Source organism: Oncorhynchus kisutch, linkage group LG27 (genome assembly GCF_002021735.2).
Source record: "Oncorhynchus kisutch isolate 150728-3 linkage group LG27, Okis_V2, whole genome shotgun sequence".
In the NCBI taxonomy this organism is placed as follows: domain Eukaryota; kingdom Metazoa; phylum Chordata; class Actinopteri; order Salmoniformes; family Salmonidae; genus Oncorhynchus; species Oncorhynchus kisutch.
In genome coordinates, this window is record NC_034200.2 from 29,208,668 (window position 1) to 29,229,355 (window position 20,688).

General features: G+C 43.1%; 2 protein-coding genes across 5 annotated transcripts in view; one reads left to right on the plus strand and one right to left on the minus strand.

The window, feature by feature from the left end:
- The window catches only part of LOC109871873 (uncharacterized), a 23,763-nt gene extending 15,909 nt beyond the window's left edge, over positions 1-7,854 (plus strand). For both annotated transcript variants that reach the window (XM_020462884.2, XM_020462885.2), the window contains exon 10: positions 471-7,854. In XM_020462884.2, the coding sequence (XP_020318473.1) occupies positions 471-530 (60 nt within the window). In that variant the 3' untranslated portion in view covers positions 531-7,854. The remainder of the gene's footprint in view (positions 1-470) is intronic.
- Positions 2,464-20,677, minus strand: LOC109871871 (histone deacetylase complex subunit SAP130-like). 3 transcript variants are annotated; one of them, XM_020462881.2, is made up of 19 exons: positions 20,554-20,677; positions 19,212-19,339; positions 18,792-19,063; positions 18,536-18,709; positions 18,283-18,412; positions 17,860-18,103; positions 17,335-17,573; positions 16,628-16,723; positions 16,238-16,376; positions 15,833-15,951; positions 15,184-15,462; positions 9,993-10,167; positions 9,787-9,861; positions 9,100-9,419; positions 8,683-8,907; positions 8,273-8,398; positions 5,008-5,111; positions 4,555-4,668; positions 2,464-4,185 (listed from the first exon to the last, which is right to left on the minus strand). In XM_020462881.2, the coding sequence occupies exons 2-19, from the start codon at positions 19,318-19,320 to the stop codon at positions 4,027-4,029; spliced, it is 3,099 nt and encodes a 1,032-aa protein (XP_020318470.1). In that variant the 5' UTR covers positions 19,321-19,339; positions 20,554-20,677; the 3' UTR covers positions 2,464-4,026. The 3 variants fall into 3 exon arrangements, with proteins under 3 accessions (XP_020318470.1, XP_020318472.1, XP_020318471.1); XM_020462883.2 differs by having other exon boundaries at positions 2,659-4,185; positions 18,283-18,397; positions 20,554-20,676; XM_020462882.2 differs by having other exon boundaries at positions 3,555-4,185; positions 18,283-18,406.
- Between the last annotated feature and the right edge of the window lie 11 nt (positions 20,678-20,688).

Sequence of the window (20,688 nt, forward strand, 5' to 3'; positions counted from 1 at the left end):
TCAGTGGCTCTGTTGTTTGATACTCTGGGGACGTGTGTACTGGATGTGTGAGTGTGTTTGCTGTATGGTTGTGCATGTGGTGTACTGTAAGCAGGTGTGTGTAGCTGTGCGTTCGTGTAGAAGAATGGCATGTGTGTGTGTGTGTGTGTGTGTGTGTGTGTGTGTGTGTGTGTGTGTGTGTGTGTGTGTGTGTGTGTGTGTGTGTGTGTGTGTGTGTGTGTGTGTGTTTCTTTGTGCATGTCAAATCAAATCAAATTGTATTTGTTACATGCGCCGAATACAACAGTAGACCTTATAGTGAAATGTTTACTTACAAGCCCTTAACCAACAACACAGATAAAAACATTTAAAAAAAATAATATAATAATAATAAAGGTAACAAATAATTTAAGAATCGGAACTTGCATGTGTGCATATTTGACTGTTTACGATCCAGAGACAGTAACTTCATTTGTATTCTTGCCTCACAGACCAACTCCAGGGAGTCTTTCGGCCCAGTCAACTCCCGCACACACAGCCTGGACAAATGAACCATTCCCTGGGAAGAAGTCACCAGTCTGGCCATGAGTCTACTGCAGTACAGCCCAACAATGGGGAAGTAGATGGAAAGATAGCAGGTGAAGGAAGGAATGAGAGAAAGGAGTCACTTTTCTCCAACCTGGCATGATTCACCTTGACTCCTAGTCAAGGGTTGCAACATTGCATTGATTTAAAAGGGATTGATATGTTCATTGAAAATCATAATTTGACCATTCTAATTTATGAGTTATTAATTGGTGATGGTTGTTTTGCATAGGTAGAGGTAGAGGTGAGAACATACATTTCCATATCCCTAAGAACCTCAAGTTTTAATAGCATGAAAACGAAAGGATTTATTATCCTGTTTATCTTGAAACTCTTTAACCATCCATCCTTTATCAGAAATATATGAGATGCCAAGGGATAGGGTAAAGGGTGGAGTGAATCATTTGGAATTGAGCTTTCTGGAAATACAACCAATCATTTTTGATGGAGGTGAGCAAACCAGGTTGGTAGAATGCAGGGTATGAGCTTCTTTATGTTCATGCTTTATGAGTCAACTGTAAATAAATCATTGAATAGGTTTTAAGTAAAGCCAACTGCGGCAAATACAAATTGTTAAAATCAAATCAAATGTTATTTGTCACATACACATATTTAGCAGATGTTATTGCCGGTGTAGCGAAATGCTTGTGTTCCTAGCTCCAACAGTACAGTAGTATGTAACATAAATATATTAAACATAAATATTTAAAACCCCTTGGACCTTGCACGCCCGATTTTCCCTCCTGGTTAGCTATTTAATATTCTACCTACCAATGTGACATGGCGTGAGCCATACCTTAAACAAATGTGTGTCTATGTATATAAATGTAAATCCATATGTACTTTCTCAGACGCCCTGGGCCAGTAATACATAGATAAATGTAGGGAACTACAAAGTGAGTGAGTGTCTGATCTTACAACCATACTTATAATAAAGGGGATCTACTCATTCAGATCCGCTTTAGCCAACATCCACATAGTGGTTGTTTCGGCGGTGTCTGAGGTGGAACTGTGTTAGAGCTGTGAGATCCACAAGCAGCTCCTGGCATTATACCTAAAGCGGACATTGCCATTGGCTGCACAGAGTCGCATTAAGATAAATTCCATGCAGCCTTGTTAACAAGTTTCAAACACTAGAACGTGAGATGTAATCTACACCTCGATTAGGCTGGTAGAAATCCTAATTTTGTTTAATGATTTTGAGCATCATTATTTCTAGATATACACTTCCTTGTTCTGAACGTCTAACTCGAGTGGGACAATGATCAAGAGCAGCTGCTCACCGATTTGACAGCTCCAACGCAGTTACTCCTCCAACAGTTACTCCTCCGACACCGCCAAAAACATCAACTGTGTGGGTGTCGGCTATCGCCGATTAACGCTTGATCTGATTGAATCTTGGCCTTAACCTTTCGTCCAGTTTGCAAATATCTATCGTTACAAAATGGATTCCCACTTTTGCATACTGGTACTGCCAATATAACACGCCATATTCTTTGTACAAAGTGTCTTTATTGCAGTGATGGGGAATGGCAAAAGAAACCCAAACAGAAAGAATCTAGACCCAACTGCATGTAACACATTCATTATCAGCTACAATGCACAGTAAAACAAATGAAAAATACACAAGCAATCCTGCCTGGTCAAATAAAAATGAAGTGCATATAATCAACGAAAAACAAAAACATTTTTTTACCCATAAAACATTAAAAGAATGTAGATATGTTGTGTGCATATGCACAATATAGGCCTATGTAGACAATTTCACCTCGTTTCAACCATTTTTAATCCAGATTTTATACTCGAAACTTGATTTAGTTGATACTACACAGCATCAACAAGATGGCGTTTAAAAAAAGCACACAGAAGAACCTTCCTGCCACTGAGAATTGTGTTCAGAAGCTACAGTTGACCTTGATGTAATCAACTACCATACCCCACAATTGTGTCGGCAGTGCAGATAATGGCATCACTTTTGATGAGTGTGTTTACTAATATATTCACAGTTCATATTGCCCTTACAAAAAAAGATTACAGTTTTGAAACTGCAGTCTACTGTGTTATTTTGGAGCAATAATTGCAGCATACTGCAGCTATACTGCACTCTGACTGCAATCTCTTTTCTTAACGGTGGTTTGAAAAACATATCCATTCCCCGTTTATTTGTGTTCTTCAGCAAATAACTCTATAACGAGACACTCATTGACTGTCCAGCAATATATTTTTTGCATGCTTAGATACTTAGAATTAGAACAGGAATAGACAGATCGACTTGACTTTAATGTAGACTCATGGAGTCAACCACCAGAGGCAACATACTGTATGATTGAGGAGATTTAAAATGTGCCATGCTATATAAAAACAGCAGCGCTTTCAAAATGGGGACCTAAAACTAAGAAGCTTTAACTCTGACAACTGAGGCACCTAAAAAAAAAAAAGCACAAGTCTTATATTGTTCCACATAATGTGATGGAAATTTACTCTGCCATTTCTTCATTTGAAATGTCAGACTGCCAAGAATAACACTGTTGCAGTTCATATCTTTCCATTTACCCACAAACCAAAATAAGACTTGTTCAACATTCTAAGAATTAAGCCCCAGAAAGTTATTTTGTCCCGATAAGAGTTTGATTGGGTTTACAGTGTAGTCAGCTACTGATAGCACATGACAAAAAGGCACCCCTTCAACATGTTACTCCCAAATAGAGTAACACTCAGTGAAAGTCCTAAAAGAGATTACAGTTGCACTTTCTTTTACAATCTGTATTTACTAGAGAATTCATTTAGCTTAGGTCAAATACTTAAGATGTGCTCGATTTAGTTAACCAGACAGCTAACTCCAAGCACACAAGTATGAGACACATATTTGTCCCAAGAGCTGTTGAATACTGTGATATACAACACTTTACTTGGACCGTAGAGTGACATTTCCAATGACTGAACTTGGTAGCATACTTGTGATTTTTCAGGAGTGAAGGATAAATACACTGTACTGTTTTACACATTTATTACGCAATAAGTACTCGATGATAGTTTAATAAACCCATATTGATCACACAATGTTCCAAGGTATCAATTGAACAGACACTGCATCCCCTCTAGACCATCATTCAACCATCAAAATCATAATAATTCTGCCAGCCATCCAATCAACAACTGAGAACATACCAACTTCCTGATATGGGCTTAATACTTGTACATTCCTGTCCATTGACAAGCTCCTCCCTTGGACGTAGCGGAACCGTGTTTGTTCCTAATATGTTCCTTCTGCCGGCCACTTGGTTCTCAGTTCTAGGTGAAACGTGGTCGGACGGTTGCACACAGCTAACGAGTAACCCCAGACGCCATACTGACTCAAATCTACCAGTGGTCTATGGTCATATCAGTGAGGGGTGTAGACTAGAGCCGTCTTTAGAAAGACAAGGGTACAGGGGTCAGCCTAGGCTTGGTCCCCCCTCTGTTCTAGGCTTTGTCCTTGCGCTTCAGCTTGTTGACTTTCTTCGCTCCGCCGTTCTTGTTGATTAACTTCATGACTTTCTCCTTGTGGTCCAGCACCTTCATCATGGCATCTCTAGCTTCAGTGATCTGGTCCATCACCAGCTTACAGCGCTGCATGTTACCCTGGGGGGGGAGAGACAATTCAAGATGGCTGACTGACATTCATAACAAAGGCCCAGGTAGATTTTCCCTTGAGCCCTCAGAAATTATATACACCTGCCTGTGGAATTGATTAAACAACAGACCAAATACTGCTATAGAGCAGCACGCCTCACTTTAATATGAGTGTAGTAGCAGTGTTTACGGGAATAGTAAGTTCTTAGATATTGTGATTAAACGTGTGCTCAGGAAAACCTGTTTGGTTTGTAGGCTATAACTAAGGGCCAGAGTTTTTTCTGGTCAAGTCTCCAGGTCTGGGAAAACTCTGGGCCTCCCCATGAGCAGCAGACGTGCATGGATTTCCTTTGTGTTGTTGCGTGTATGACCTCTGACCTGTATGAGCTCGTTGATACGGTGCATGTCATCATCCGACCCGGCCTTCTTCTTTGGGATCAGGCCCTCTTGGAGGGTAGTGAGCCGGCTGTACACGTCATGCTCCAGACTAGTCTGGGGGATAGATAGGGGATACAATAGAGAGACCAATACAACATGATTGACGTCACAAATGACTGCTATTCAGGAGGACAATTACTGTATCTTGTTCTAAGAAAATATGGGTATAGAACCACTTCATTGTCTTCTGACAGCTACGTCAAACAATGTGAAGTGTTGCCATGAAGCACCATCAGCGCAGATGGCCGTGGTGCTAAATGACGTGAGACAGTGAGATCCACTTGGATAACTTTAAGAGTCACCCTTTTTCACGCCAACTTCATAACTCTAAGGATCTCTTTTTGTTGTGCTTAACATCCAGCTAACTGCACGTAAAAGGGAAGTGTTTCTCACCAGCTGCATGAGCTGTGCAGCACACAGGTGCATCTTCCAGCCCTGTGCTCTGCACACCACCCCCTTCTGATTGGCTACATCCTGCAGGGTGCCCTTCTTCTCCTCTGAAACCATGACAACACACCATTAAGCCATGTTATAATATAATATCTTCAACAACACACCATTAACCCAATGAGCTACATACGTCCGTGGTGTACCATTGCATTTGTCCATTTCTTCTGCATCCATAGATACCAACCATTAGTATGTGTGATTCATTGAGGCTGAGCTAGTGGTGTTTGAGACACCCCCGAATAGTTATTAGCTCAAACTATTAAAAGCTGTTTATGAAAAGACTCATGAACATGTGACATGTTTTGCTCTATGATGCCCACAAGCCACAGAAGAGTCAGTCATTAGAAGGTAAGGTGTTATAGAAGACTGTAGGAAATCACAGGACATGTGTCAATAATACTGTAATAAGCTCACAGTTGCTGTCACAAACTCCAAACAGTTGTCACTGACTAGTGGATATTCATTTCCCAATGAGGAAACCATTTCTGTACTTACAGCATTCGTATAAATACATTTTTGAAACAGGTTTTTACTTTGGCAGACCTTATTTTTGTTATTGACATTTGTGAATAAAATTCATGAATGCAACTATTTGTCAAATTGTTTTGTGTTCTACTTACAGCCCTGGTTACCCTGAAAATAGTAAAAACACTTAATTGTGAGGCTATATATAAAGGGCTGGACAGCCACATAAATGAAGGTCAGATAAATGAAAAGGTGATTTTTGCTAGGGTCTCGGGTCTGACAGGGTTAAGCCATCTTATAATAATACAGTAACACCTTCAACACAAGAGGTCGACCGATTATGATTTTTCAACGCCGATAACGATTATTGGAGGACCAAAAAATGCCGATGGCGATTAAACTGGCATATATATGCCTGTTTATATATGATATATATGATATATATGAAATAATGACAATTACAACAATACTGAATGAACAATTAACACTTCTTTTAACTTAATATAATACATAAATAAAATCTATTTAGTCTCAAGTAAATAATGAAACATGCCTAATTTGGTTTAAATAAGGCAAAAACAGTGTTGGAGAAGAAAGCAAAAAATATTCCCAGTAAAGAAATATTAGGTTGCAGTTATTATAGGAATTATGACACGTCGACTATTTCTCTCTATACCATTTGTATTTCATATACCTGACTATTGGATGTTCTAATAGGCACTTTTGTATTGCCAGCCTAATCTCACGAGTTGATAGACTTGAAGTCATAAACAGCGCTGTGCTTCAAGCATTGCTAAGAGCTGCTGGCAAACGCAGGAAAGTGCTGTTTGAATGAATGCTTACGAGCCTGCTGCTGCCTACCATTGCTCAGTCAGACTGCTCTATCAAATCATAGACTTAATTATAATAAACACAGAAATACGAGCCTTTGGTCATTAATATGGTCAAATCCGGAAACTATCATTTCCAACACATTTTATCGAATGGGTGGCAACCCTAATTCTAAATATTGCTGTTTCATTGCACAACCAATGTTCTGTAAAATTCTGGCAAATTAGTTTGCAATGAGCCAGGTGGCCCAAACTGTTGCATATACCCAGACTCTGCGTGCAATGAATGTAAGAGAAGTGACACAATTTCCCTAGTTAATATTGCGTGCTAACATGAATTTCTTTTAACTAAATATGCAGGTTTAAAAAAAATGTACTTCTGTGTATTGATTTTAAGAAAGGCATTGATGTTTATGGTTAGGTACATTCGTGCAACGATTTTGCTTTTGTTAAATCATTACCCGCTTGGCGAAGTAGGCTGTGATTCGATGATGAATTAACAGGCACTGCATTGATTATATGCAACGCATGACAAGCTAGTTACACTAGTAATATCATCAACTATGTGTAGTTAACTAGTGATTATGTGAAGATTGATTGTTTTTTTTTATAAGATAAGTTTAATGCTAGCTAGCAACTTACCGTGGCTCCTTGCTGCACTCGCGTAACAGGTGGTCAGCCTGCCACACAGTCTCCTCGTGGAATGCAATGTAATCAGCCATAATTGGTGTCCAAAAATGCAGATTTAACGATTGTTATGAAAACTTCAAATCGGCCATGCAGATTAATCGGTCGACCTCTAGTCAACACACCATTAAGCCATTTTACAATATGATACAGGGTTTTTTTCTGTATCAGAAGGGGCTTAGGTGGTGGGCATTAGCGCGGCAACATTGCTTAGAACATTTTAGAGGTCCCCATCTTGGCGGTGTAGAGAAACGGTTTCATTTAAGCCAATTTCCTGCAATTCTACAAATTTCTCAATGGAGCACAGAAAAATGATTGCTGTTTTAAAGCTAGTTTCTTGTAATTCTATATTATAAAACAGAAAAATAATACAGTAATACACACCATTAAGATATGTAATTATAACTAGGGTCAGGAGTTTTTCCTGGGTAGGAAAATCTCTAGATATAAAATATTTGTGCTTTGAAACTCACTGGTCAATTGCTAGCAAGCCATGCCATAAAACAGAACAGTGGAATTAACTGGTGTTTTCCCCCAACTAGCGTTACTAATGAAAAGGTCTAACAATGATGTGACGACAACAAATGACATTAGCTTTCATAGCATACGAATAAATCCTTTCCGTTTTGCTTCACAGTGCACATAGCACAATAGAAAGAAGTCCTCTTGGTGTGTGTGTGTTCTAAATGTTTTCATATGTGTGCACTCTGGAGAGAATAATAACCTTGTGTGTGATGTTGTAATAATTGTTGTGTCATTTAGATTGTCAAAACAAAACAATGAATAAACAATTCAACGTCAAAAAGCCTCCAGAGCATTACTGTCATTTTTGTCCACGAGAAGCGCATTTCAGTCAGTCCCACGAGAAACGCATTTCAGTCAGTCCCACGAGAAGCGCATTTCAGTCAGTCCCACGAGAAGCGCATTTCAGTCAGTCCCACGAGAAGCGCATTTCAGTCAGTCCCACGAGAAGCGCATTTCAGTCAGTCCCACGAGAAGCGCATTTCAGTCAGTCCCACGAGAAGCGCATTTCAGTCAGTCCCACGAGAAGCGCATTAGTCAGTCCCACGAGAAGCGCATTAGTCAGTCCCACGAGAAGCGCATTACAGTCAGTCCCACGAGAAGCGCATTACCACAACAAGCTCTTAGAACCCAGAATGTATGAACATTCTTTAGAAATACAGTTACCATTGAACGTTATGAACAATAAAAGACGTTGGTCTGACCTTTGACCCGAATGTCACTGTATCTCTGGAAGTGGTGGTAGGCAGCCTTCCAGGGGTTCCTGTAGTGGCGGAGGAGGGTGACCGGGGGGCGAGCACGGGTGGGGACATAACGAACACCCTCCTCATCTGCAGGGCAGAGAAACACAGTGGTCACTCACAGGGTTAATATGGCTGTTCTTTTACAAATCTTGTCCTTATAGACTAGAGAATCTTTAGACAAAATGCACAACAGGAGTAGACTCTAGCCAATGACGATTTATTGTCTGAAAATAAGGAGAATGCAATAAACATTATGTAAGACTGCAGTTAAGTTGAGCCCGTTTCCAAGTTACTGAGGCTAGTTTACCGTTCACTAGGAACAAATCGCTCACACACACACACACACACACACAAAAGGGATGTTCCCTTACCTATGTACTCCTTGGGGGGCGACTTGCGTTTCTCGGGCCTCATGCTGTGTGGTCTGGCCAGGACCTTCTCCTCGTCTGTGCTGTTGGTCTCCATCATCTCGCTCTCCTCCGTGGAGATGACGTGCTGCTGCTTCCGGGGCTTCTTCCTGGGTGAGGCCCCGAGGATCACGTCCCCACCAGGCATCATGGACAACATGGGGGCACCGCAATGGGACATAGGGGGACCTGGAGGGAGATGAGGGGCAAGGCCCGTATTCACAAAGTGTCTGAGACTAGGAATAATGATCCAGGATCAGCCCCCCCTCTTATTCATTCTGATTTAAAAAGGTAAAAGCATCGTACACCATATGAGCAATAGAAGGACATCAATAAAACAAAAAGTGTTACAGAGAAATTAATATTTCAATTCAAATGTACCTGCTTTGGAGGTATCCATAGGCTCCACTTCCTGCTTTATCTTGAGCTCAGGGAGGGTGGAGCTTATTCCACATGCCGCTGTGCTACTGGCCGCTGCCTGTGTAGGCGGAACCACCACGTTGGCCATAGACGAGATTGGTGGAGTAATGGCGGACATGGCGGGGCCAGGCTGGGAGTGTGGGGGTGCAGACACTGAGAGGAGGGTCTGGATTGGCTGAGAGGGCTGCTGCTCATTAATCTGATGGCTAGGCAGCGCTTCCATGGAGGACAACGTCAACGGGGGAGCCAGGGACACGTGGAGATCAGCCTTGTGCTTCATACTGGGTGAACAGGGAAGATATCAACCACAAAATAATTTTAAATGTCATTTTTAACTACAAGATGTAGTTGAAGGATACCAGCATATGTAATCAGCATCTACTGAGGATACCAGCGCGTGTAATCAGCATCTACTGAGGATACCAGCGCGTGTAATCAGCATCTACTGAGGATACCAGCGCGTGTAATCAGCATCTACTGAGGATACCAGCGCGTGTAATCAGCATCTACTGAGGATACCAGCGCGTGTAATCAGCATCTACTGAGGATACCAGCGCGTGTAATCAGCATCTACTGAGGATACCAGCGTGTGTAATCAGCATCTACTGTGATCAGGGCCTACTAACAAGGTGCTGTGCTAAGTCCTACCCTGATGCAGGCCTGATGCCTCCATCTATCCTGGGGCTGGTGGCCTCTGGGATCAGGTTCTTCCTCACAGCAGACCTTTATAGGGCAAACAGAAACGGGTTGGTGCTGGGCTGGAACAAAAACATGCACACCCCGTAGCTCGCCAGGACCACTGCTCTAGTAAGTTGTAGCATCCAGAGGAAAACAGGGGGGTGTTCTAAACTCACCCTTCATTGGCAGGCTTCTTGCGCAGGATGCTAGGCCGGGGGGAGGACAGCAGGGTGGGGGCACCAGGCCCAGTGTTCTGGGGGTGTGTCTGCCCAACGCAGGTGGGAGGCTGGCTGCTGCCGAACGTCTGGCCAATGGGGTTGGCTACCAGAGTGGAGCCGTCTGCTAACACAACTAAGAATAAAGAACAATGTTACTGTATTTTTTTCCAACTAAATTAATTTGAACTAATAAATTAATATAATGAGAACTTAAGAGAGTGGAGGAAATCTGTAGAATTATATATGTATTATATTCATAATATGTAAATCTCAGACCCGAGAATTCTGGACTTGTCTATGCTGTTGTGAGTTTGTTGCTACTTGGCTATCTGTCAACTTTTTGGTTTTTACTTTTAATACATTTACCAATGTTACGTTCCCCAGTTTCTGTGTTGTGGATTTGTGTGTGTGTGTATTTCAAGAAATGGCTTCCTGGATTCCAAAAGTAGCTGATTGGTTGGCCCAATCACAGATTGGAGCTCTGACCCCTCCCTCTCGTCATCAAGGGATACAGCTGTCTGCAATTACAACTCCTTTTCCAGCTGGATAAAAGCCTGTGTTCTTTTGTCAGGAGGAGAAAGCTTCTTTGTATAAGTTGTTGAACGTATTTTGTAGCCTCTCCTGCAGCGGTATGTGTACGCCATAGGACTTAGTACTTTGGTTTATTGAAATTGTTCAAAGTATTGGTGAATTATTCTGTTTCATTTGTTCCCCGGGGGGGAGGAGGAGAAGCGAAACACACATTGGGAGTGTTTAGGCAAGAGGCATACATAACCTGTAGTATTGAATCTGTCTATGCACACCAGGTAAGACCTGGGAGGACCACCACCTGTATTTTGCTTCGCGCGCCACCTGGTGCTAAAGGTTAGGTAAGCTGTGGGAAGGCAGCTAAGGTAGGAGAGAGGACTAACTTTTACTTTCTTTGCTTCCGTCCAGCCCCTTTTCCCCACCTTACCGTGTATAAGGAAGAATAAATTCCCTGCAAACTGTATTTTTCTCTGCCTCTGTCATCCTTCCCCGCACCTACAATCACATACCTTTTTCACTTCACGGGAGGTTGAGTTGTGGCAGGGTGTTGTGTCCCCTCCGCCAAGAGATGTATGTAACAACCAACATCTTCATTTTTTCACCCCAGATACTTTTTTATCTGTACATGGTTCTACAGAACCTCCACCAGCTGAAAAAGCAACATTAACACTATGCCATCTAATTGCAGTCGCTGTACTCATCATACAGGAGAACTATCAAAACTTACTGGTGAAGATAGCTGTGTTGCAAGCACAACTTCAGATGCAATCGTTAGGCAAGGATGAAACAGCGTCTGTGCCACCAGTAAGTACAGCTAGTACGGTAGTATAAATTCCCCGCAGCCGGACAGTTCTCTCAAGGCTTCTGGAAAGAAATGCTGTCGGCATGCTCAACCAGTGGCGCTCATTCAGCCGTTTGAACATTTCTAACGTCTCCTCCCCATTAAGCAACGAGTCGAAGTCAGAGGCCGAGCCTTCTCAGGCCTCTCCTTCACCCGTTACGGGGTATGGCCTGCCGAAGTCTCCCACCATTAGTTCTGACACATTGAAAACCCTAGTCATTGGCGACTCAATTAACCTCAATATTAGACTTAACGAATCATCCAGCGATCTTACACTGTTTACCAGGGGGCAGGGCTACTGACGTAAAGGCTAATCTGAAGATGGTGCTGGCTGAGGCTAAAACTGGAGAGTGTAGAGAGTATAGGTATATTGTTATCCATGTCGGCACTAACGATGTTAGGATGAAACAGTCAGAGGTCACCAAGCGCAACATAGCTTCAGGGTGTAAATCAGCTAGAAAGATGTGTCGGCATTGAGTAATTGTCTCTGGCCCCCACCCAGTTAGGGGGAGTGATGAGCTCTACAGCAGCATCTAGCTGATTTACATTCAACTCAATCACTGGTTAAACTGTTTTCTGCCCCTCCCAAAAGATAGAAAGAGGGCCAATCTACACATTCTGGGACTCACCGACAAACAGTACCAAGCCTGGCCTGCTGAGGAGTGAGCTCATCTTATCTATGAACATATACAGAGCTCTAACTCCTCCAGCTCCACAATGAGATAGTGGCAGACTCCACTAGGCTGGCTAACGCAGTCAAATCAGCTTTCCCCATTGAGACCGTGTCTGTGCCTCAATCTAGGTGGTACTCGCATTAGCAGTCTCACTGGAATAAAGACCTCCTCCATTCCTGTCATTATTGAAAGAGACTGTGATATCTCAAAATAGGGTTACATAATGTAAGATCCCTCACTTCCAAGGCAGTCATAGTCAATGAACTAATCACTGATAATAATCTTGATGTGATTGGCCTGACTGAAACATGGCTCAAGCCTGATGAATTGACTGTGTTAAATTAGGCCTTTCCCCCTGGTTACACTAGTAACCATATCTCCCGCGCATCCCGCAAAGGCTTAGGTGTTGCTAACATTTATGACAGCTAATTTCAATTTACACAAAAAAATTGACTGAGTTTTTTATTTTGAGCATCTAGTCACAAAATCTATGCAGCCTACTCAATCACCTTTTATAGCTACTGTTTACAGGCCTAATGGACTGTATACAGTGTTCCTCACAGAGTTCTTATCAGTAGTCATGGCAGATAATATTCAAATTTTTGTTGACTTCAATATCCACATGGGAAAGTCCACAGATCCACGCCAAAAGGCTTTCGGGGTTTGTCCAACATGTTTCCGGACCTACACATTACCAGTCATACCCTGGGTCTAGTTTTGTCATGTGGAAAAAATATTGTGGATCTCAATGTTTTTCCTCATATTCCTGGACTATAGGACCACCAATTATTACGTTCGCAATCGCAACAAATAATCTGCTCAGACCCTAAACAAGGATCATCAAAAGCCGTGCTATAAATTCTCAGAAACCCAAAGATTCCTAGATGCCCTTTCCAGACTCCCTTCACCTACTGGACGTCAAAGTACAAAAACCGGTTAATCACCTAACTGAGGATCTAAATTTAACCTTGGATAATACCCTAGATGCAGTCGCATCCCTAAAAAAACTAAAACATTTGTCACAAGAAGTTTGCTCTCTGGTATACAGAAAATACCCGAGCCTCGAAGCAAGCTTCCAGAAAATTGGAATGGAAATGGAGCTCCACCAAACTGGAAGTCTTCCGACTAGCTTGGAAAGACAGTACTGTGCAATAAAGAGCCCTCACTGCTGTTTGATCATCTTATTTTTCCAGCCAAATTGAGGAGATTAAGAACAATCCAACATTTCTTATTGATACTGTTGCAAAGCTAACTAAAAAAGCAGCATTCCCCAAGAGAGGATGGCTTTCACTTCAGCAGTGATAAATTCACGAACTTCGATGAAAAGATCTTTAGAAAGCAAATTACAGACTCCTTTTTGAATCTGCGTATTTCGTCAAAGCGCAGTTGTCCTGAATCTGCACAGAACTGCCATGACCTAGGATCAATGGAGACACTCATTTTTTAATCCTACATCTCTTGACACATTCATGAAAATAGTCATGGCCTCTAAACCGTCAAGCTGCATATTGGACCTTATTCCAACTAAGCAACTCAAAGAGCTACTTCCTGTGCTTGGTCCACCAGTGTTCAGCATAATAAAAATGTCTCCCCTATCCAATCAAATGTATTCATAAAGCCCTTTTTACATCCACCGATATCACAAAGTGCTATATAGGAACCCAGCCTAAAACTTCAAACAATGCAGATGTAGAAGCATGGTGGCTAGGAAAACCCCCCTAGAAAGGCAGGAACCTAGGAAGAAACCTAGAGAGGAACCAGGCTCTGAGGGGTGGCCAGTCCTCTTCTGGCTGTGCCGGGTGGAGATTATAACAGTACATGGCCAAGATGTTCAAACATTCATAGATGATCAGCAGGGTCAAATAATAATAATCACAGTGGTTGTAGAGGGTGCAACAGGTCAGCACCTAAATGTCAGTTGACTTTTCATAGCCAATCACATCCACCGGATGTGTACCAAACTCACTAAAATGGCAGTAATAAAGCCCCTCTTCAAAAAGCCAAACCTCGACCCAGATAATTTTTTTAAACTATCGGCCTATTTCGAATATCTCATTCCTCTCAAACATTTTAGAAAACGCTGTTGTGCAGCAACTCACTGCCTTCCTGAAGACAAATGTATATGAAATGCTTCGGTCAGGTTTTAGACCCCATCATAGCAGACTGCACTCGTGAAGGTGGCAAATGACCTTTTAATGGCATCAGACCAAGGCTCCGCATCTGTCCTTGTGCTCCTAGACCTTAGTGCTGCTTCTGACACCATCGATCAACACATTCTTTTGGAGAGATTAGAAACTCTAATTGGTCTACATGGACAAGTTCTTGCCTGGTTCAGATCTCATCTGTCAGAGAGATATCAGCTTGTCTCTGTGGATGGCTTCTCCTCTGACAAATCAATTGTAAGGGTCGGCGTTCCTCAAGGTTCCGTTTTAGGACCACTTTTGTTTTCACTATACACTACCGGTCAAAATGTTTATAACACTTCATTCAAGAGTTTTATTTTACAATGTAGAAAATTGTAAAAACATAGTGAAGACATCAAACTATGAAAAAACATATTGAATAATGTAGTGACCAAAAGTGTTAAATCAAAATATATTTTCTATTTGAGATTCTACAAAGTAGCCACCCTTTTCCTTGATGACAGCTTTGCACACTCTTGGAATTCTCTCAACCAGCTTCACCTGGAATGATTTTCCAGTCTTGAAGGAGTTCCCACATATGCTAAGCACTTGTTGCACCCTCTACAACCACTGATTATTATTTGACCCTGCTGGTCCTCTACGAACGTTTGAACATCTTGAAGAACAATCTGGCCTTAAATGGCCATTTACTCTGATAATCTCCACCTGGCACAGCCAGAAGAGGACTGGTCACCCCTCAGAGCCTGGTTCCTCTCTAGGTTTCTTCCTAGGTTCCTGCCTTTCCAGGGAGTTTTTCCTAGCCACCATGCTTCTACATCTGCATTGCTTGCTGTTTTAGGCTGGTTTTCTGTACAGCACTTTGCCATCTGCTGATGTAAAAAGGGTTTTATAAATACAATTTGATTGATTCAAACCTCTTCAAACTTCCAACTTAACTTCAACTTCTTCGTTCACCAACTCACCTGAGGTCTTGTTCTCAATGGCTGTTTGCTGTTGGTTGATGGGCACAGGTTGAATGTTTTGCGCAGTGATCTGACCGGTGGCAGTGTGCAGGCCCTGGGTGCTGATGTTGGTTGACTTGATGCCCTGCGTGGCCATGGTGGCGGGCTGGATGTTCTGCGTGTTGATCTGAGCGATACGGTCCACCGTCATCAGCTGCATGGGGTTGAGGTGCACCGCCGACGCTACGCCCACACTGGCCTGGGTCTGCATGGCCGTGCCGCTGGGGGCCTGAGGGGTTACTGTAGGGGTGACAGGAAACAGAGATGAGAGGTTGGGGTTGACACACACAGGGTTAGAGACTTGTTTAGAGACAGATTACACTAGCCCACAATTGGGTCGGACCCTGGCTTGGGAAGACAAAACTAGAAACTAGTGATTTAATGATACAAAATTATCATTCATCTTGATTGAAGTGAGAGTTGGTTCAGTACTTTCATTATCTAGCATTTTTATTATTGGTCATCATCAGCATCATTGTCTAGCATCATCATCAGCATCATTATAAACATAATTATATAGCATTATACCCCGAGAATTCTAAATATCTGATTGGTTACAGAGTCATATGGAAGCAGTGATTTAAATAGTAAGAGAAGAGGTGAGTGGTACCTGGGTACTGTCGGATGGTTGAAACAGAGCTGGTGATGGGGGTGTAGGTGTGTGTCAGAGGGTACGACGAAGAAGGGTAGGTAGGCAGGAAGTACTGAAACTGCACTGGCACCGGTTGCCTGTGTGTGTGTGGCGGGGGAGAATGCATGCCAACTGAATAAGATAAAAAACACAACTTTTGCTTTGTCATAACATTTCCAGCTTTCAACTATCAACCAGAAATGTGCTCCAAGTACAGCAGAAATACGGAGAAGACATTTTAGACTATTGATATGTAGCCCAGGACAATCGAGAAACATTAAGTGTTTTCACGTGCTATCTATCCTCTGGGGTCAGATACTCATCTTGTTGATGCATGTATTATCGTCAACCCAAAATAAAAATCTATCAGTGCCCATCTCTGACCTGTCACTGCGGGCCTCCATGGTGATGGGGTTGGGGGAGGAGCGGGGGCCTGAGATGGGGATCAGGTTGCCCCTCTCTCCAGGGTACTCCGGTTGGATCCTGGGCGAGGTGTGGGCTATTGGCTGGGGAACCACTTTAGCTGAAGAGGGCGGAGGTGGAATGGGGGTGCCAATTTCATTTCACAACATAAAATCACTCCGTAGGGACTGGTGCTATAAATTCAATTTGTTGCTATCAGTTCGGCAGTTGATAATTTAATGTGTCACTGTTTTTAATAGTCTTTACTCATACCAATTACTTATTAGATAAGTAAACATGACATGTGGAGTATGTTACTCCAGAGAGTAGCCTGGTGCCTTTGACTCCAACATTAACGATTGAGATACTTACCCACGGGGATGTTGGACGTGGTGACTGCTGTGGCGTGGGAGGAATGAGAGGGTATCGCCATGGTGACGATGTTACTGTTGGGGTGGGGTCCTGAGCCTGGGTGAGGTACGATGTGGTTATTACACAATTAAAACAGAATAAAGGAGACATTTAGTCTTGCTAACGGTTCCCTCTGCTTCCGCACAACAAGCTGCACCGGTACATCACGTCTGACATCAACAGGCTCCTGAACAGCTTCTATCCCAACCCATAGGACTGTTGAATAGCTAACAGAATGGCTACACGGACTGAGTTGACCCTTGTATTTGATTTTTGCAATGATCTATGCACACTCACGGGACTCTACACATACAATCATCATTTATGCTGCTGCTGCTACTCTTCATCATATATCTGATGCCTAGTCACCTCACCTCTATACATATCTACCTCTATCACTCCAGTATCCCTGCACATATGGCATTGGAACTGATCCTGTATTATAGCTTCTTACTTTCTCGTGTCCTTTTTATTTATATTTCTTGTGTGTTTTTGTTCTACCTTATGTTATTTTTAGTGCTATATTGATATTGATTAGTGCATTGTTGGGTTTGGAGCTTGCAAGAAAGGCATTTCACTGTACTTGTGCATGTGACTTAACTTGAATATGATGCTGAAATGAAAATAGATGAGTTAGACCTCTCTCAATCACAACAATAGCATCATACCTGTTGTGCTAGGCGATGGAGCAGTATTGGTGGCTAATATGGGGGCAACAGTTGCTGCAGCAACAGGAGTAACATTGCTGAATATGGGCTTCTGTGCCATGGTGTTGTACAACTGGGGTTTCTGACCCCCAATGGCAGGGTGAGAGGGCAGGGTGATGCGTGTGGGGGTCTCCCGAGATTGGGGAGGACGCTGGATGCTCAGAGTGGCTGGAGGGGGGTGAACGGTCAGCCCTGGACGCCTGATGGAAGAGAACAAGAGGAGAGTTAACACTGGTTTTACGTACCAATAGCTGGAATAGTATTGGGCACTATCTAGACACATTTACACAATGTGGAGCTTAGTTGGTAGAGCATGGCGCTTGCAATGCCAGGATAGTTGGTTTGATTAACGGGACATAAAAAAAAACTGATGTATGACCAAGTCGGTTTGAACAAAGCATCTGCTAAATGGCACCCACACACACACATAAAACAAAATAAAACAGTACAAAATGGTTCAAAGTTAATGCTTTGAGCATGTCGTACCCATGAACCATCTCGGCGGAGTGCGTGGCTGAGCTAACCACTGGGGACTGAGGCCTGGTGGCCGTTACCGGGGCAACCACCGTGGGCAACACAGCCGTGGACGTTGTTACTATTGGCCGGGACTGGATAGGCTGGTGGATGATGTGCTGGACAGTAGGTGGGCCAGTACCACTACCAGGGCCTGTAGCAGGTCTCAGTACGGTGGGTCCTTTGGAACTGGACATCACAGCAGCTGCAGCAGCTCCTGGAAACACACATGAAAAACAGTTAGACATGTCTGTGCTAAGGATGGTTTTGCTGAGGACCTAGAGTGGGTAAAAATATGAACCAGCCACTATGGTGTACTTTGTTTGGTCACGGTAAGCACCGTGACTATTTTCTGAATTATAAAAATGTCTATCTGCTCTGGGCTATGCGACTGACCTCGGGGTAGATGGGAGGTAAAGGTGTGCTGGGGAATGCCAGTGGAGCCGAGCTGCAGGGGTGGGCCGTTGCTGCGAATGATCTGCACGTGATGGTGCAGGTTACTGGGGTTGCCCTGGAAACGCCACGCCCATGGACACAAAGCATTATAGATTTGGAACCACATTTTTCATCATGTCATCACATTGGGTAACCTTAAAAGGGTATATTATTGCTGGGGTACATTACAACGGTAAACAACACCAGTCCTTACCTGTTGGCCACTGATAGTTGCTACAGGGATGCCTGGGGTCGGAGGCACAGTGCTCTCCATGGTTACAGTGAGGTGGCTTGGCACCTTGGGTGGCAGGGAGATGTGGCCCTGGATGTTGGCTGGTGCTGGGGCAATCACTCGACTGGGCATGGGCGACTTCAGAGATGACTGCACCTATGAAAAGGCATGTAGAGATTAGATAAAGTAGGCAGTAGGCAAATGCAGCATACAGAACTCTGAGCTGCCTCATCCATACCTTTATAGGTCCTTCAGTGAAGGCCAGAGGCAGGCCCTGGGGAATGTGCGGTGGAGGAGCTGACACTGTGACGGGCATGCCCTGCTGGAGGGGCAGGTGCTGAGGTAGTGTTGGGTGGTGACCCTGGGAGGGGCCGTGGACCTGGGGGTAAGGCCGGACCACCACGGTCTCCTGCTTGTCATCTCTGAACCCTGGTGCTCCACCACCACCACTGGGGCGATCATAAGGACTGTGGTCTGGGTGAGGGTCACGGCTGCTATCGTCTGTCCCACCTGTGGTACAAAGAGTTGGAGTACTAACCCTTGTTATGCAGCAGACTTGACTGACCAATGATTTCTCACACTTACTAACCATTGCAAATAGTTGTAATAGTAAATAGTCATACAAAGCAAGTTAGTTCAGCAGGTTGCATGATATTACCTGTTGTGTTTGGTTGACTACTAGCCACCATTGCAGTGTTTCCTCCGGGAATCTGTTTTTTTCCCATACCAGGGGGTATTCCCGGTCTTGAATATTGTTGCGAACTCATCTTCTGACACAATTGACTTCTACGTAATGAAGAGAATAATATTAAACTTGAAAGGTACAGGTAGGTAACTGCCAAAATAAAGGAAACACCAACAAAGTGTTTTAATATAGCGTTGCACCACAACGAGGCACCAGAACAGCTTCTATGTGCCTTGGCATAGATTCTACAAGTGTCTTGGATCTCTATTCGAGGGATGCAACACCATTCTTCCACAAGAAATTCCATAATTTGGTGTTTTGTTGGTGGTGGAAAATGCTGTTTCTGGCACAGCTCCAGAATCTCCCATTAGTGTTCATTTGGGTTGAGATCTGGTGACTGAGACACACACACACCCTTTAAACCCCCTATGCTCATGAGTCTCCTCTTTCAAAATCACAGATGTCTTCTTCTAGCCATGGTGGACAAAATAATGAGCAACTGGGCATTTTTATACATGACCCTGAACATTATGCAATGCTAACTGCTTAAATTTCTTCAGGAACCACACCTGCGTGGAAGCACCTGATTTCAATAAACTGTATCCCTCATTTACTCAAGTGTTTCCTTTATTTTGGCAGTTACCTGTATGTAGCTAGCAAATATAAGTTCACAACTGAATTTTGCCGACATCTAACGTTAAGCAGACATTTTCTCAAAATCGTCCATTATGAGGTCCATCGCACACAGTCAATGCTGTAATGCTTAGTTAAGTAGCTAACGTTAAGTGAGTGCATTGACATCTGCAAGGATTTCTCTGCAAGTTGTAACCATATAACGTTAGACATCAATAACTAGCTAACTTGATGGCCAACATTTTGACTATGAACACTCTGTTTGCAGTGGACTGGATTCAAGCCAAGGATAACATTAGCTTGCTACAACTTCAAAGCAGTCAGTCGCTAACTGTACCGTTAAGTTAGCTTACTAGTCACTGACTTGCTAGTTTGTTGCTACTTCGATGAAGCCAGTGTGGGCTAGCCGCTAACTAAGCAAGTTGAACAGACAGCTCTTTTAGTCGATTTAAACCGTAGTAACGTTAGATACAGTACACAACTAGTTACATATTAACTGAAATCGCGCCTTAGCTAACAATGCTAGAAGCTAGCTAAATGCTGCTTTATGTCACTGAACTAACAATAATCAATACATTTGTTGATTAGCCCATTCATCAGAAAGACGTACATTCATCTGCAATTATTATTGGTGGTTACTAAGAAACAGTACGATTATATAGAACCAGCAACAAGAACATACCTTGTTTTTGATCAGGAATCTCCATCCGTGTCTTTCTACTACGCGCGTGTTCCACAAGCATCACTATTTCAGAGCTTCCGGTTTTCAGTGAGTTTGTTTAGCCATATTGCAAAATAAAAGCCATATGGAAAAATA

Coding starts and splice junctions, on each gene's coding strand:
- LOC109871871 (XM_020462881.2), bottom strand. CDS start 19,320: ATGAGTTCGCAACAATATTCAAGACCGGGAATACCCCCTGGTATGGGA. Junction 16,724..17,334: donor TCCATCGCCTAGCACAACAG/GTATGATGCTAT, acceptor TACCTCACCCAG/GCTCAGGACCCCACCCCAAC. Junction 15,952..16,237: donor ATGGAGGCCCGCAGTGACAG/GTCAGAGATGGG, acceptor ACACACACACAG/GCAACCGGTGCCAGTGCAGT.